Source organism: Nerophis ophidion, linkage group LG09 (genome assembly GCF_033978795.1).
Source record: "Nerophis ophidion isolate RoL-2023_Sa linkage group LG09, RoL_Noph_v1.0, whole genome shotgun sequence".
Classification (NCBI taxonomy): Eukaryota; Metazoa; Chordata; class Actinopteri; order Syngnathiformes; family Syngnathidae; genus Nerophis; species Nerophis ophidion.
In genome coordinates this window covers 35,653,655-35,671,556 of record NC_084619.1, presented here as the reverse complement: position 1 = coordinate 35,671,556, position 17,902 = coordinate 35,653,655, and the positions used below count along the sequence as shown (strand labels likewise).

General features: G+C 43.1%; 1 protein-coding gene and 1 long non-coding RNA gene across 3 annotated transcripts in view; both read left to right on the top strand.

Moving 5' to 3' along the window:
* Positions 1–9,319, top strand: part of LOC133559281 (placenta-specific protein 9-like) — a 36,810-nt gene extending 27,491 nt beyond the window's left edge. Inside the window, exons 3-5 of one of the 2 annotated variants that reach the window (XM_061910891.1) lie at positions 4,835–5,044; positions 6,245–6,330; positions 7,994–9,319. In XM_061910891.1, the coding sequence (XP_061766875.1) occupies positions 4,835–5,044; positions 6,245–6,330; positions 7,994–8,137 (440 nt within the window). In that variant the 3' untranslated portion in view covers positions 8,138–9,319. The remainder of the gene's footprint in view (positions 1–4,834; positions 5,045–6,244; positions 6,331–7,993) is intronic. The other variant, XM_061910892.1, reaches the window with a different exon arrangement.
* Positions 9,320–10,894: 1,575 nt separating this feature from the next.
* On the top strand, positions 10,895–14,026 carry LOC133558804 (uncharacterized). The gene is made up of 3 exons (XR_009808006.1): positions 10,895–11,607; positions 11,707–13,668; positions 13,767–14,026. It is a non-coding gene; the product is annotated as an uncharacterized LOC133558804 (long non-coding RNA).
* The last annotated feature ends 3,876 nt before the right edge of the window (positions 14,027–17,902 follow it).

Below are 17,902 nucleotides of genomic sequence, written 5' to 3'. Positions count from 1 at the left end.
TTCCACATTCACCCATTCACACACACATTCACACACTGATGGCGGGAGCTGCCATGCAAGGCGCTAACCAGCACCCATCAGGAGCAATGGTGAAGTGTCTTGCTCAAGGACACAACGGACGTGACGAGGTTGATAGAAGGTGGGGATTGAACCAGTAGCCCTCAATTTGCTGCAACAGCCACTCTCCCAATTGTGCCACGCCATCCCCACCTTAGTAAACATTGATTACTTATTCTAAATTCAGGGGAACTTTTACAAGTGCTGCCTTTTGTTGCTCTTACCTTGTCTCTTTTATCAGTGTTTTTCTTTCAACTTAAACAAGAATTTGACTTACAAAAACGGTTCAAACAAAGACGTTGGCATGACAAGCAGTCCATGACGCGCTGGCTTCGTTCAAGTGCCCCCCTTGCAACCTTGTTACTTTTGTCAGACAACAGAATATCATGAGTACGGATGGCTGGACAGACACACAAATAATACTTTATTGATCCTTCATAGGGGAAATTCAGGTGGAACACGAAAGTTAGTGAAAGGCCTCAAAATCCGCTTCATCATCACCACATATAGGTAGTCGGGTTGTACAGGATACCAGTATTGGTATAGTACCACAATACTAATGAATCATATTTGGTACTACACCATTTCTAAAGAGTACCGGATGAGCATTAGATTAGATTAGATTAGATAGTACTTTATTTATTCCTTCAGGAAAATTTAAATTTTTAGCACAATCCCATTCAAGTTCAGACAAACATTACAGGGAGACAGAACAGGATCGCTGATGGGTCTGCCGGATTCCAGCGCCCCTTACAAAAAAGATGAGATACAGGTAAACAAGGGGGGGAATGGAAGAAAAAAATAAAAGATTAAAATAAGATAAAAAATCGGTCTTAGCCTGGGCCCTGGAGAGGGGGTGCAGACTGAGGCCAAGTGGAAAAAACAACTCATAGCCATAGTACACATCCCTCTTACATGTGTGTATGTGGGAAACATCAAACATCAAAGAACACAGAGGACATTAAAGACATTAAAGCAGCAGATACAACCAGACACTTATACAAAAAGCTATGAATAAAAAGTAAAATAAACATATCCACTGTGGTGGCCTCTGCGGTGTTCCACGCCCTCGTCCGCTGGGGTGGAGGGAGCATGGCCAGAGACAGGAGCAGACCTAACAAAGCAACCAAGACAGCCGACTCCACTCTCGGCCAGTGTCCAGTCCGCATGGATGAGCGAGGATACGTCCAAGGTGACTGAGGTGTCCGGCACCTGCTCACCCAGCCAAGACACCGCGAAGCCTCTCCATCCCAGCGCTCAGTGCCAGCTCCGCAGCCCTGTCCCCTCATCCGCATCTCCTCCAGTCCCTCCAAACCGACTCCGGTGTGGCAGACACCCAGCAGCTGGTCTCCATGGCCAAAAGGCTCCCGGGAGGCAGATCCAGAAGTCTACAAAAGAAGCACCACGGAGGCATGTTCCCCAGCGCATAATGACAGAGTACTGACAAGCAGACACAGTGTGCAGACAGAAAAGGGAGAATGGCCACATTTTGGCTTAAAAACTAACGATAAAGGTCAAGCTGTAACACTGAAATGCCCTCAGGAATACCACAACGGAGACCCCAGACTGTTGAACAACTTAGGCTGTACGTCAAGCAAGAATGGGAAAAAATTCCACCTGAAAAGCTTCAAAACTTGGTCTGCTCAGTTCCCAAAAGTTTACCGGGTGTTGTTAAAAGGAAAGAACAATTTAAGACATGGCTAGCTAGCTAGTGGCTAATGTCCAGCCGCAGTCGGCAGTGTTTTAGCTCCTTAGAAATCACTAATCCTCGCCTCCATGGCGCCAAATAAAGTAAGTTTCTTACAAGTATCATCCCTGCAGTACAAAGAATAGCTAAACATGCTTCACTACACACCTTAGCTCACCGACGTGACAATGTAAACAAAAGCCATTATAGTTTGTCTGCGTTAGCCCTTATAATAACAATATCACTAATATTTGGATAATATTCAAGACCACTAAATGTAAATTAAGAGCTCCCATTGTCTCCATTATAAGCAGATTTCTATATACGTGTATTTAAAAGTTAGAATGCTTTTAAAAATAATACATCCGTCGTTGTGTCTTTGATAATGACTGTGAATGATAGGCAAAATTCCACAAAAAAGTTCAGTTCAGCTGTCCGCCATGTTGCGGCAGTCATTTTTTGAGGTATCAGCAGCAATACCATGTCAAAACTTGTATAAATGCATAGTTGTACTTGTTTTTGACATGAACTACATAATGTAACTGCTCAAAAAGAAAACTATATTAGGGTTTCCTTTTAATAAAAGTGATGGCACCTGCCGCCACGGCAAAATCATAGCCATCACGCCTAAAAAAAAGGGTATTTTACGTGAAAACAAATTAGGTAATATAAATGTATTGTAGCCTCCAGAAGAAGTCAAAAGTCTGACGCTATTTTTAACATTTATTACCAATCTTATGATATCAGCTTGCCTAATTTCAACAGGTTTTACATCCCGTGCACACACTTTTGTCTCCATACTTACCTGGACACACACACAACACTTCCTCATTCTCCGTCAATCTGCTTTCAGGACCGAACGGTGTGTTTGCGATCATGGGAAAAATTTACGTTGTATCAAAACCGCACAAACATGAAATGTCACCACCAGCAGGTCGTTACAGTCTGATAATGAAAAAGTCCTCAAAAGTCTCTAGACACTTGAAAAGTTCTCAACAAAGTACATTGTACAATACGCTTATTCCCTTTGGGGTCGCGGGGGGCGCTGGTGCCTATCTCAGCTACTATCGGGCGGAAGGCGGTGTACACCCTGGACAAGTCGCCACCTCATCGCAGGGCCAACACAGATAGATAGACAACATTCACACTCACATTCACACACAAGGGCCAATTTAGTGTTATCAATCAACTTATACCCAGGTGCATGTCTTTGGAAGTGGGAGGAAGCCGGAGTACCCGGGGGGAACCCACGCAGTCATGGGTAGAACATGCAAACTCCACACAGAAAGATCTCGAGCCCGGGATTGAACCCAGGACTACTGAACTTTCGAATTGTGAGGCAGACGCACAAACCCCTGTCCACCGTGCTGACGATACAATATAAAAATACCAATTGATAGCAAAGATTTGTTTTAATTGTACGTATACATTGTTTAACCTTTTTAAAGAAAATCATATCATCACAGAAAATTAAGTATACAATGACATCATTGTGACCCCACCCCCACCCCCACCCCCCACCCCCCACCACACCCATAACCATAATGTCTGGGTAACTTCATAATTAAATCTTTTTTCCACTCCTCTAAATTAGTGACTGTCAAACTATGGTACACGTTACGGGGGCTCCATCTAGTGTTACACTAAGCAATCATTTTTTAACCTACAGTGTTTTATTGTGCTATATTTAAGCACAGTGTTACTGTTCAAACTATGTGTAATGTTACAGTGGCCAAAAATATCAAATATATTCATTAAATAAAACACCTGTCTAGTTTTAATGAACACTTAGGCCTAGTATGTCACTGTATTTTAAAGTTGGTCATTATAGTGGTACTTGGAGAGCAAAGTGTTCTCTGTAGCGGTACCTGGTAAAAAAAAAAAAGTTTGAGAACCACTACTCTAAATGAATACAGTGTGTACACATAATTAAAAAGCAGATTACATTAATCCCATTAGATTCCACTGTTGGCAAATACTTTGCATATGATTACTCGTATTAACGTGCAAAATGACAACAGATACATTTTAAGCATTTCTAAAATTGACCACATATCTGTCATTACACTTTGTCCTAAAAACTGTTCACTGCGTTCAGAGAGGTGTTTGTCCACCCTGACTGTAAATCATACTTTTAAGTATGGTACACAAATTCTGTCAGGATTTACGAAAGTGTGGGATGAGATCAGTTCATTACGTTTTCATCTTTAAGATCCTTGCTGACAAGTCAAGCAGTGCAGTCATTTGTACTCCTCATATTTGTAAAGAAAAATAAAAATAAAACAATTTGATAATAATAATAATGGTACTAACAGATACACAATTAGGAGAAAGGAAAATAAAATACAATAAATAAATAAACAATAATTTACACGACATACATGGCCAAGATACAACAAATATTGGAAAATGGTATATTAACTTCCATCCATCCATCCATTTCTACCGCTTGTCCCTTCGGATGTCAATATAACCCATTGAGCAGTATGTCTATGATGGACATCAGTTGGTTGCAGCCGTTGAAAGAAAACCTTAACTTTTTCAATTTTAAATTACATAAGACTTGCCTGATCAATCGCTCATTAGACGGAGGTAAACCATGTTCCCAGTCCAAGAATAAGACACCTATCTAGAAGGGTGCAACAGGCCAACATGTATCGAGCATAAGCTGACAACGTTCCATTGTGTGGAATGCAAAAAATAAAATAAAATAAAGCAGACAGCGAGTGTGGCTCCATCACAGCATTGTAAGTGGTTTGAAGAGTGAAAAAAAATGTTTTGACCAAAAATCAACATGTTCCGTACATAACCAGAACATTTGTAACAAATTGCCAGGGGACTGCTTACATCTATTACAAGTGTCAGCCACATTGTAATACATTTTGAACAGCTTGTGATTGGTTTCATACATCCTGTGTAATAGGGGCACAACATGGAAGAAATAAAATTCAATTCAATTAGACCAGTTTTCCAACCTTGGGTCTGTTATTCACCTCATATTACAATGATGCATGTAAGCTGCTCTTTTGATTTTGTTTAGTCTTATTCAGTGCATCTGGAAAGTATTGACAGCGCACCACCCATCATCAGGGCAATCCCAACACTACAGCGAAGCATGGTGGTGGCAGCATCATGCAGTGGGGATGTTTTTCAGCAGCAGGCTAGAGGGAAAGATGAATGCAGAAAACTACAGAGACATCCTGGATGGAAACCAACGCTCCCCATCCAACCTGATGGAGCTTGAGAGGCGCTGCGAAGAGGAATGGGCAAAAAGGAATGGGCAAAACTGCCCAAAGTTAGGTGTGCCAAGTTTGTGACGTTGTATTAAATCAGACTTGAGACTGTAATTTCTGCCAAAGGTGCATCACCAAAGTATTGCGCAAAGGCTGTGAATATTTATGTACATGTGAGTATTTTAGTTGGAAAAAATTTGCAATTTAAAAAAAAACATTTTCACAGTTTCATTATTGGGTATTTTCAGTAGAAGTTAAAGGGCACAAATGAAAGTTTTTCAATTTGGAATAAGCCTGTACCATACCAAAATGTGGGAAAAGTGAAGGGTTGTGAATACTTTCCGGATGCACTGTATTGTTCATGTTGAGGATTATTGCAAAGAGAAAGTTAATGTAGACCTTCTATGTCTAATTGATACACATGCCAGAGTCCAGAAAGGAAAAAAAGAAGCGCAAGATTTAATGCATCAAAGAAAGGAATGTTTTACATACATATCCTCATCTCTAAAAAAAATCCTGGAAATTACAAGCAACTTAGCCTCTTACCACCCAGCACATTACCACAGCCCCATGACATGACATGACAGTGGAAAGTTTTGTTGTTGATACACAAGCCATTTTTCCCGGTACTGTAGTTCCTAGTAAATATAGTACTTGGACCTCTATGGAATTTCTTATTCCTCAGATCATTGTATCATTGTATTTTCAAAGCCTTCAATAGAGCACAACTGGACTATTCGGTACTGTATGTCTTAGAAGATGTTATGCCTCTCATTTGAGCAGGCTTCATCAGTTCATGCTCATAGGCTAGGATTGGTCAGATCTAGTCTAATCAGACTAAATCCGACCAATCGAAAACAGACCGAACAGTCCAGTTACAATGCTTTGAATGCCCTATGAGTAGTACCTGGAACTAAAAAGGCCAGGTACTGTGGCCAAGTGTAATTTGCATTTGCGCAGCTCTAAGTGCTGCCCACTGCTCCCCTCACCTCCCAGGGGGTGATCAAGGGTGATGGGTCAAATGCAGAGAATAATTTCGCCACACTAAGTGTGTGTGTGACAATCACTTGTATTTTGACTTTAAGTAGCCATCAAATCAGATATGCCTGTCTGAAGGTTTTAGGAACCTAAAAAGTAATACATGTAAAGGTGGGACAAATGTGGTTCCTTCAAGATGGCCAATAACAAAAGTTCTGGAAGTATATTTCCTGTGGTGGAAAAAGGCTGCAATAGTCACTCATATGTGCACTTTCTGTTGGACTTTCAGATTCTGAGAGAACACCTCGAGCGGCCCCTTCAAGTGCATGTCAGGAACACGCAAGTCTTCACAACCGCCTGGATGTGGTGGAAAAGGTGATTGGGGACAAAACAGTAGAATAAAAAAATGTTTTTTTATTCTTTGTGTTGTCATGGCTATGATTATACCTGTTCGTGTAGGTCATTTTATTCTCAGGGCATTGAATTGATCACCGACGGATTGTTCAGATTGTCATATAACAGGGGTGGGCATTACGTCGATCCCGGGCTACCGGTCGCTCGCGGAGAGTGTGTCAGTCGATCACGAGCTACCGGTCGCTCGCGGACAGTGTGTCAGTCGATCACAAGCCAGGCATAAAAAAAATAGACATAAAAATGAGCAATCATCAATCTTCACCAAGACTTCACTTTCGTCAGTTGTTTGACATTCTCGGCACCCGAGGATCTTGTGAGATGACGCTGGCTGCTGCAAGCTCATATTTAAGAAAAAAATCACTGACAGGATGGAGAGAAACACTTTTTATTTCAACAGACTCTTGGGCCGTACCTGCTGTCAAAACTCTAAAGACCGACTGCACAGTTCCTGTCTTCACCATAAAAGACCTGCTTCATCCTGCCTGTGCTAACAAAATAAGAGTCTCAGAAAGCTAGCGTGCACAAGCTAGCAAGCTACGGAGTTTGATGCCAATGTATTTCTCCCCCACCCTCAGTGACCGCTCCCTCTCCTCGCTCGCCCACACACTCACTGACGTCACTCGCCTGCTGTCAACAAATTAAAGGGCCACACACACATATGCTACTCTCATAACAAAGGGTTTAAAAACGATTATGCAAGTTGGACAAATGAGATGCCAAATCCAACCACTTTCATGTGGCATTGGACAGAAAGGAGGACTTTTTTTCTCCTCCATTTGAAAATGCGTACGTTATCCGCACCACTGTCTGATTCCAATCAATTAAAGTCATCAGAATCAGATAATACACCAACTTATATTCTTGTCTTCATGAAATAAAGGAATCTGTATGTGTTAAACATGCTTGTATTATCATTAAACACCATTAACTTGTTAACAAAAATGTATCTTTCATAAATAAATAAATATTAATTAAAAATATGAATGAGGTAGATCTCCTCGACTTGGTCAATTGAAAAGTAGCTCGCCTGCAGAAAAAGTGTGAGCACTCCTGTCATTGAGGGCTTCACAGTCCATGCTCAAGGGCTAGATAAGACAGCTCTCGTCTGAGGGGATTGTGTTGGATCGAAGTATATATCTTCTAAAGTGTAGGCAACCTTCCAACGAAGAATGGTTTCACTTTTTAGAACACAATGGAGTTTGGGTGGATGGACCTTCGTTTTCAGCTGGTGCTCATGGACACACCTGAAACCAAATGTGGCTGTGTCCTGTTTATTTGTGAGAGGCCAAACTATTGATGACAGGAAATAACAGCTTTTTCAGCTCACTATGTCTTGTAAAGCCGCCCTACTTTTTTTTCAAGAGCAAATTGTACCACGGAATCCTTCTTCGACTCTGAAGTCAGTTATTGCTGCTATACGTTTAAAGAGCTCCAAACATGCCTTATTTACAACTGTTATACTTCACACAACCTTCCCTTTACTAACTGCTTTGGGCAACTCTATTATTCATATGAATGAAAATATTGTATTATTCATGACTGATGATTCCATTATTCATACTACAGCTTATTAATGTATTATTTAGCTGCCATGCAGACAAACATACCCTCTGTATTTTTGCAGAAAGTGGAGGACACTGTTGGCAAGTTGGAGGCTGAGCTGGCTGCACTCCTGGAGGACATTGAAGACCCAAAGTGGCGCCCCCTGCTGGACAAGACAGGAAATCCTGTCGACATCCTGGATGACCCTGCGAGTGTTCAGTCCTAAATCAAACACCCATTAAGGAATTTGACACAGTTGAAGTTTGCATTAATACAATATATCACTTACTTATATGTCAGTCCTTCCAGAATTTCACTGGCTTGAATTTGCGGCAACTTTTTCAAAAAGTTGCGATGGATAACAAAAAAATTAAAGCAAATTTGTTATCAAAGTATTTTTTTGTAACTATAACGCCTCCAAAACACATTTTGTTTTTAACAATAAAAAAAATAAGCTTTATTTTGACACAAATTTGTGTTTACTTTGTAAATAAATAGTGACCTTTTATTCCTAACTTACAAGATGACACTAGAGGGCAGACTGCATTATTCTGTTTGTATTACAAATGCTTCCTTTTGATGTCTATACATTCTCTGTTTATGCTTTGCTTTGTAACTATAACGCCTCCAAAACACATTTTGTTTTTAACAATAAAAAAAATAAGCTTTATTTTGACACAAATTTGTGTTTACTTTGTAAATAAATAGTGACCTTTTATTCCTAACTTACAAGATGACACTAGAGGGCAGACTGCATTATTCTGTTTGTATTACAAATGCTTCCTTTTGATGTCTATACATTCTCTGTTTATGCTTTGCCGTTAAAAATCTGGTCCATCGTAAACGTTAATATATTTTACAAGGAAGTTAGGCCGTGTTTGTGTAGCCAAATGCCAATATACTACATTAGTCAGAAGGCTTAGCACGTAAGACGGGGAGCCGGATGAGGTTCTGCGCTACGAATGAGTAGGTTTAGGCATCGAGCGTCCTTGTGAACCGGATCTTACATTCCGTTTCTCCCAGAACCATTCAAACTTTTAAAATGTTGATTCCCATTAGCATTGCTAATCCTGCCTTCTAGAAGAATTAGCTGCAACAGAGGCAGTTAGCAGCAAACTGAATTTCCAAACACCGTGAGGAGCCACTCCCTCAAGTCACTAATTGTCAATTGCTACAAATAAACTGCAGTTCTTTAGTATTATCATCACTGAAGGACGGGGCTAAACATGTTACGCACAAATAATGAGCAAGCAGGACCAGGCGAGCTAAAAGCCGAGCAAGCCATTGAACTGTGCATAGAACCTAGTAAACTTTAAAGGTGTCATATGTAATAGTTTCATGTCAAGTCATCAATAAATGGCTCCAATATGTCAAAAGGCATTAATAAAGCATGTTCTTTTCAAACACACTATCAGGGAGATGCTCATTTCAAAATATGATTTACAGGCAGAAATGTTTTTGATGTTTTAATTTCGATGTCCCACCCAACACCATTTGACCAATTACAAAGTTTTGGAGTGTGTCACATCCAGGTTGCCAGTTACACACCACCATCTTTGTCTGGCTACTGCCACTGGTAAAGTCCTAAATATGTCAGACCTTAGTAAATCTAAAAGGTCTCATTACGATTCTCAACTTATTCATGACAAAGCCAGGAACAAAACAAGGATTTGTACCGGTGATGCCTTTGAAAGATGGAGACGACTGAAAGCGGAGTGTTGCAATCTGCTGCTCAGATCTTCACATGTTTGTTTTTTCCATCTTTGTTTCATTCTCAGTCTGACCCGTTTATTTCCTGTTTTTGTCCATCACTATAGTTACGCATCAGTCCACCTGTTAGTCTCGCCCCGCACACCTGCTACTAATTTTCACCCTCCTATTTAAGCTCACCTTTTCTGTTTACTCATTCTCGGATCCTAATTTGCCTACGTGCTACAGTGACGACTCTCATCTTTCAATTGTATGTATTTTCTCGCTAGCTCCTACGCTAAGCCACTTTGTATTCCAGCTTTCATGCTGAATGTTTTTGTTTACTCTTTTGTGTCCTCGTACCAAGATTTAGTTTTCCTTGTGTTTATCCTAGCTTTCACGTTAGCGTCTTTTGTTTGCCTTTTTCTCTTTACACCGGTGTTTTTGTTCCTAGCCATTTATTATTTAATAAATCCATTTATAACATACCTTTGCTGTGTTCTGCTTCGACGCATCCTTGGGAAAACAACGCCGGCATTACCATGCCGAAGAAGAGTCTTCACACGGAGAAGATTTCTTAAACTGACGCCAAACTTGCTAATTTCCTCCTTGATAGGTAAGTCAGGCATTTGCGTTTTCTTATTACTTGTAATAAATGGGAATAGACATTTCTTATGTAAACTATATTGTCAAATACAGTCTATGAACTTGTCCAACATAGCTAGTTTGTTCGTGCAACGAATGTTTAGTGTGATGCTCAGCTCCTAGTATAAAGCTTAGTTAGCATGCTAGCCTGGTCAATGACACATCGACATACAGGCTAACGGGGGAAATATATGCTCGTTAGCCTGTATGTCGTCCAACTGACATGGCCAAATATATTTTAGACGAATAAAACCTATGTGGATATGGGTAGTGTCAGTGCCTATTTCGTTCTCAATATGCTGATACGCTGAGGAAATGTGTTCCAACATTAGCATGGCTAATTGAATACGAGGGTGGTATTTGTTTGGCACAATATAATGCATTACAGGTAATGATTTTCTACCTTGTGTATTGACATAGGCTGTATGATTTATCCATAAAGTGTTTTTTGTGTAAAGTGGGTTGGCTCATAGAATTGCACCCTGCACTGAAAGTGTACATGGAAGAGAATGCAGGGCGTCAGGTTGGATGCAACATAGAGTTACTCTGAACGAAATGTGGCGGTTATGTCACTGTTGGCCTTGGTTTGCCATCACAGTAGTCCTATAAATAATATTTTATTATATATAATTATTTCGATGGTGATCCGTGCGGTCAAACTAGACATTTTAGCAGGGTAATGCCAACAATCTGTCCGGACGAAAATATTGCTGCATAACTTTACAAATACATTTGGCTAATCAACATCAGTAAAATGTGGCATAATTACTTAGTAAACCATCTTGCAAGAAGCATAAACTCACAGCGTAGGAAGGACTTGTCGATTGCCATTTGAAGTTCCTTTGAGTAGGATTCGGATTCTGGCAACCTCAGTCATGGAGACTGAGAAGGAACTACAGAATTTTACCTGTGATTGCAGTACCATTTCTGGACACATTACTACATATGGCATCTTTAAGAAGTTAAAATTAAAGTTAAAGTACCAATGATTGTCACACACACACACATACTAGGTGTGGCGAAATGATTCTCTGCATTTGACCCATCACCCTTGTTCACACCCTGGGAGGTGAGGGGAGCAGTGAACAGCAGAAATGGCAGCGCCTGGTAATCATTTTTGGTGATTTTGTTATGGGTCACACTCCTGCTTCCTCTCTTCCTGTTATGTCTCCTCCTGCTGGCCGTCCGGACAAGCACACCACGGGCCACTCCCACATGTGCTCTCTCTCCGCTGCGGGCATGCCTCCTCGCACCTGCAAACACTCACCAAACTACACACCTGCCTGTGATGAGCGAGCTGCCTTCAAGATCAGACGCAGCCTGAGATCCGACACGAGAACGTAGCTTCACGTACCCAGTACAGTAAGCGCACACGTATCTAGCTCCTCTGCATGTGCAAATTATCTCCCTGTGCTCCTTCCCTGTTGTGCTCATTGTCTCCTGTGTTGTGTCGTCTTCCAGCCTCCCGCCATCCTTCCTTGTCGTCGAGTTGTGTGTCTCGTCACCTTGGACCTCCCGTGGATTTTCCCTTGCCTTACTGGACATCGACCTCACGCCTGCCTAACGACCACGAAACCAAGCTCCTGCCCTTGACCATCTGCCTGCTCCCCGACGTTCGATTCCTCCTTGCTGGACTTCCGCCTGGATCCCAACACGCATCCTCAACACCCTCTGGCAACCATACTCAGATAAGTCTCACACTTCGTGACACTACATCTCTTTGGTTAAATACACATCTCACTCACACACTAAACTGTCATTAAATACGCTGACAGCTAACGACGTCATCGTTCCTCTGCCGTCTTCTTCTCCCGTTGTACCGTCCCAGATTTAACCCCCAATTCCAACCCTTTATGCTGAGTGCCAAGCAGGGAGGTAATGGGTCCCATTTTTATAGTCTTTGATATGACACGGCCGGGGTTTGAACTCACAACCTACCGATCTCAGGGTGGACACTCAAAGTGTAAATGGAACCAAGTTACAGCAGAAGTCATACTTTATTCATATAGCACTTTTTATGCACAGGCAAATGGCAATAACAAAGTGCTGCACAAATGTTTTTTCATTTTACGTAAGCAGTTATTAACATGAAATTAACACATAGATTTATAATCGTCTAGAGAGAGGATAATACAACCTATGGAAACAAATTACGGAATCACCAGACTTGGCTCATTAGTTGTTGAGTTTTGTAGAAACAAAGCGTGTAACAGATAAGATACAAAACTATAGACATTACTAATGGCAACTTTCTGGCTAGAAATCAAGCAGATAAATTGTGGTAGACAGTAACAGTTTCATTTTTAGATTACGCAGAGTGAAAAACAGATGGAATCACGAAAAACAAACAAAAACAAATATACTACAACACACCACAAGTACTTTGTTGCACCAAGTCTGGCTTTTATAACAGCTTGCAGTCTCCGAGGCATGGGCTTAACGAGGAACAAAATACTCTTCTTTAGGGGTCATAAATGAGATATATGTGATAATAGCTTCAATATAAAAGGAACTTGTTTTCCACTCTACTGGTACTTTAGGTTTGCTGTCTTGACACTTTGATGTTTTTCCGTGGTCTACCAGCATGCTTGCTTTTTACAATAGACTGACCATACGTCTTCTTTTCCCCGGACATGTCCTCTTTTGTGGAACTGTCCGGGCGGGGTTTCTTATATGCCTCAAATGTCCGGTGTTTTGTGTCAAGGTTGCATGTATTTTCAATGTATGTACATGGTGAAGAGGGCTTAAAAACAAAACTAATTGTAAAGGTGTCCGCACGCAGCAACAGTCGTGAGGGAGGGGTAGAGACGGAGAGAGCGAGAGAGCGAGATAGTGGAACGATTGTCAATCAAGGCATACTTGGTCAACACCCATACAGGTCACACTGAGGGTGGCCGTATAAACAACTTTAATGCTGTTACAAATATGCGCCACACTGTCAACCCACACCAAACAAGAATACAACAAACATATTTTGGAAGAACATCCGCACCGTAACACAACAGAAAGAGTACCCAGAACTCCTTGCAACACTGACTTTTTCAGGATTCTACAATATACACCCCCGCCCCACCCATTAAACCCTGATTACGTCACATAAAATATTCCACTTTGAAAAATATTTTTGATGGAAGATTTTGCATATTTTGTGAGTTTGCCATTAAAAAACATAGTTTTGTTTGACAAAAAGGGTAGAAATGTTGCAGCACATGCGCAGTCCGCTTTTCCCTCTTCTGTAGGTGCACTCTGCAGCTCCTCTGTGAGTGCGTCTGGAGACGCCCACACACTCGCTGCGCAGACCGCGCCCACACGCCGCCACAGCCGGCGTCAATCTTCAATCTGCACAGCTGACGGGGATTACAGACAACCAGATAAAAGGACTCGCCGCTGATCACTCGACGTTGGAACGTCGCTCTGCTCGCAGTAAGCTTCACGTTTCTGACTTCCCACCAGTAGTATTCCCTGTGACTTGTTTCCTTGAGCCTATTTTTGTTCATCCTCATCTTCTTTCTGCTTCCCAGTCTCGTGCATTATTGCTCATTCCTCTTTCCCTGGACCCGGATTGCCCTCTCGATATTGACACCTTGCTTGGACCTCAGACACTCTCTCCTGCACCACAAACCCTTTGGACATCGGACTTCCCTGCCTCTTCCTTTGGAATTTGGACTCTTTCAGTCTACACACTTGACAACACTCCTTAAATTATTTACAGATATTAATCCCAGCACATAACTCGCATGCATAACACATAGTAGCATACACATCCCACGTATTCATCAATCACTCAATAAAATATATTGAGTTGTACTTCTGCTGTTGTGCCATCTCCTTCCACCCATCTATATATATATATATATATATCTCTATCTCTATCTCTATCTATCAGTACGTTCCAAGTATGGAACCAGACGGCACAACAAGAGTTCCACCCGGCGCTCTGGTCCGATCTTCTCCTCCTAGGGAAATATCCACTATCGAGGCTGTCCTACGATTTACCACCTTGGAGGACAAACTTGGTTTCGCATTTGCTTAACTGCTGTCCAGAATAGACAAGATCTAGGTTTCATTCCCTCAGACATGGCCCCCGATCTGTGGCTAACTACTGGAGTTCCGCACTTAGGCAGCCGAGAGTGGATGGGTTGACAGAGCTCTTCTGAGTGCCTACAGAAGAGGGCTTACTGAGACTATCAAGCATGGTTTGATTCAAGCGGCCGTCTTCTTGTTCTGAACTTATAGAACTAGCACCTTTGGTTCGATCAGCGACTTTCGGAACGAGAGGCGGAAAGGGAGAGCGACTTCGGCGGCACGACTATGGCAAGATCTCCTCGCTCTACCAACCGGATCTTCCCGAGACAAACAGACACATTTAATCCGGGTCTTAGTTCTTCCCCAGAACCCATGCAGATCGGAAGATGTCAGCTCACTTTTGAGGAACGTGAACGGAGATTTCAATGACGTCTATGTCTGTACTGTGGTATGGCAGACCACCAGAGCCATAACTGCCCTGTTCGGCCAAAAGATCGGGCTCACCAGTCAAGGGGATCCTGGTGAGCCATACCACAACCCCCACACCTTTTTCCAGGAGGGACCCAAGTATTCTATTTCCTGCTACCTTGACTTGGGAGGATAGGACATTATCGGTGGAGGCATATGTGGACCCGGGGGCTGACGAGAGCTTCCTGGACTTAAGGTATGCCAAGGAAAGTGGTATTCCGTTAATTTCACTTGAGACTTTTGTTCTGCCCAGGCCTTAGATGGTCACCCTTTAGGGCCTATTAAACATCGCACTAAACCGTTATGTCTGTCCCTTTCTGGTAACCACACAGAGACCATCAGCTTCTGGGTTTTGGATGCTCCGGTAGCGCCCCTGGTTCTCGGCCAATCCTGGCTGAAGCTTCATGACCCCCACATCTCCTGGTCGACTGATAAAATACTGGCCTGGAGCAACCATTGTCACGCTAACTGTCTCCGTTCTGCTGTGGTACACCCTGAAGGACCAAGATCGCGTTCTTCCCCTATTGACCTCTCACGTATCCCGGGGATTCATCATGACTTGGCTGCAGTCTTCAGTAAGGCCCGAGCCTTATTTCTTCCACCCCACAGACCATACGACTGCGCTATTGATTTGAATCCCAATGCAGTCCTTCCATCCAGCCGACTATATAACCTTTCTATCCCTGAGAAGAACGCCATGAGGGACTACATCTCCGAGTCTCTGGCCTCTGGTATGATCACACCTTCCAAGTCATCTGTAGCCACTGGGTTTTTTATTGTCAAGAAGAATGATTGATCCTTCCGGCCTTGTATCGATTACCGACAACTCAATTGCATCACCATAAAGAACAAATATCCTTTACCCCTACTCAATTCCTCCTTCAAACCCCTCACTCCAGCCACCATCTTCACTAAACTAGATCTACGCAACGCTTATCATCTGGTACGCATCAGAGAGGGAGACGAATAGAAAACTGCATTTAGTAATCACCCGGGTCATTTCGAATATAGAGTTGTGCCCTTTGGTCTTACCAATTCCCCCGCAGTTTTCCAGGCCCTCGTGAACGACATTCTCAGGGACATGATAGACCGGTTTGTAGTCGTTTATCTGGATGATATTCTTATGTTCTCTAAAGACCCACAGGAACATCAACAGCATGTTCGCCTCGTCCTGCAAGGATTACTGGAGAACCGTCTCTTCATCAAAGCTGAGAAATGTGAGTTTCATTCATCTTCAGTTGAATTCCTTGGCTTTGTCATTGAAAAGGGTCATATCATGGCTGACCCCAAGAAGGTGAAGGCAATGGTAGAATGGCCTCAACCCACTACTCGAACTGACCTGTGACGTTTCCTTGGATTTGCTGGATTCTACAGACGCTTCATAAAAGACTTCAGTAAGTTGGCCGCACCTCTCCATACTTTGACTTCAACCAACATACCGTTTCAGTGGGATCGAGAAGTGGGAACGGCCTTCCCAAGAGGAGTTTCGTTTCTGGACCCAGACTGTCCATTTATCGTTGAGGTTGACGCCTCCGACTACGGGATTGGGGCAGTACTCTCCCAACGCTACACGCAGGACAACAGGGTTCATCCTTGTGCTTTCTTTTCGAGACGTTTATCCCCTTCGGAACGAAATTATGACGCTGGTAATCAGGAGTTACTCGCAGTCCATGAAGGCTTGAGAGAGTGGAGGCATTGGTTGGAAGGGGCCAAACATCAGTTTCAGGTCCTCACGGACCACCGAAATCTTCTGTATGTTTGGTCGGCCAAGAGACTCAATGATCGACAGGCCCGATGGTCCCAATTTTTTGGTCATTTTGACTATATACTCTCTTACAGACCTGGCTCTCGAAACACCAAGGCGGATGCCCTCTCTCGTCAGTTTTCGGAGGAGACCAATTGTAACACCCAGGAGGAAACCATTCTCCCTTCCTCCAGAATTATCGGCATGGTCACATGGGAGGTGGAAGATCTAGTCAAAGACACCCTGAAGGTTAGTCCGGGACCTGGGGGGGGACCTCCAAACAGACTCTTCGTTTCTCGCGAGCTACGACCTCGAGTTCTGGATTGGGGGCATTCCAGTGTTTTCTCCTGCCATCCGGGATTTCAGCGCACCCTTTCTTTCATCAGTCGGCTGTTCTGGTGGCCGTCCATGGCTAATGATACTCGTGAGTTTATCGCCACATGTAGTACTTGTGCTCGTAATAAACCGCCCCACAGGCCGCCGGCAGGACTGCTGCGTCCTCTTCCCATTCCCAGTCGTCTTTGGTCACACATTTCTCTGGATTTCATCACTGGATTTCCCCCTCCCCAAAGTAACACCACTATACTCACCATCATTGACCGATTTTCCAAGACCGCACATTTTGTCCGTTTACACAAACTTCCCTCTTCCTCTGAGACTGCTGATCTTCTCACTACTCACATTGTCAAGCAACATGGCATCCTTGTGGACATTGTCTCAGACCGTAGGCTACGGTCAGTCTTACCTCTGGTTATCATCCTCAGAGCAACGGCCAGGCAGAAAGAGCAAACCAGAGTGTGGAAACCATGCTGCGTTGTATATCCACCAGACAACCTTCATCATCGAGCAAGTTTCTGCCCTGGGTCGAGTTTGCCTACAATTCCTTGAATAGCTCGGCTACCAGGTTGTCGCCATTCGAGTGTTCTCTGGGTTATCAGCCACCTGTGTTTCCTCAACAGGAGATCAAAGCAGGGGTTTCTTCATCCAGCAAACACATCAAAGATGCCGTCAAGTCTGGAAAGCCGCTCGAGCCTCTCTGCTCAGATCCTCCGAGAGGATGTGCTTAATGGCTAATAGAAGACACATTCCGACTCCTTCGTATTCTCCGGGTCAACAGGTTATTTTACTGGCTAAAGATCTTCATCTTCAGGTACCTTCCCGTAAACTCACACCCCGTTTTGTCGGACTTTATACTATAGAGGCGATAATCAACCCGGTGGCAGCAAAACTATCCTTACCCCCCTCAGTCAAGCGACAACCTGTAGTCCATGTGTCCCAAATTAAGCCTATTGCTAGATCTCCACTTTCCTCCCCTGATCCCGCCCCTTCTCCTCCCAGAATTGTGGACAACGGTGACCCGGTTTGGACGGTTAAGGAGATCCTCGGGGTCCCCAGGCAAGGTAGAGGATTAGTTTATTT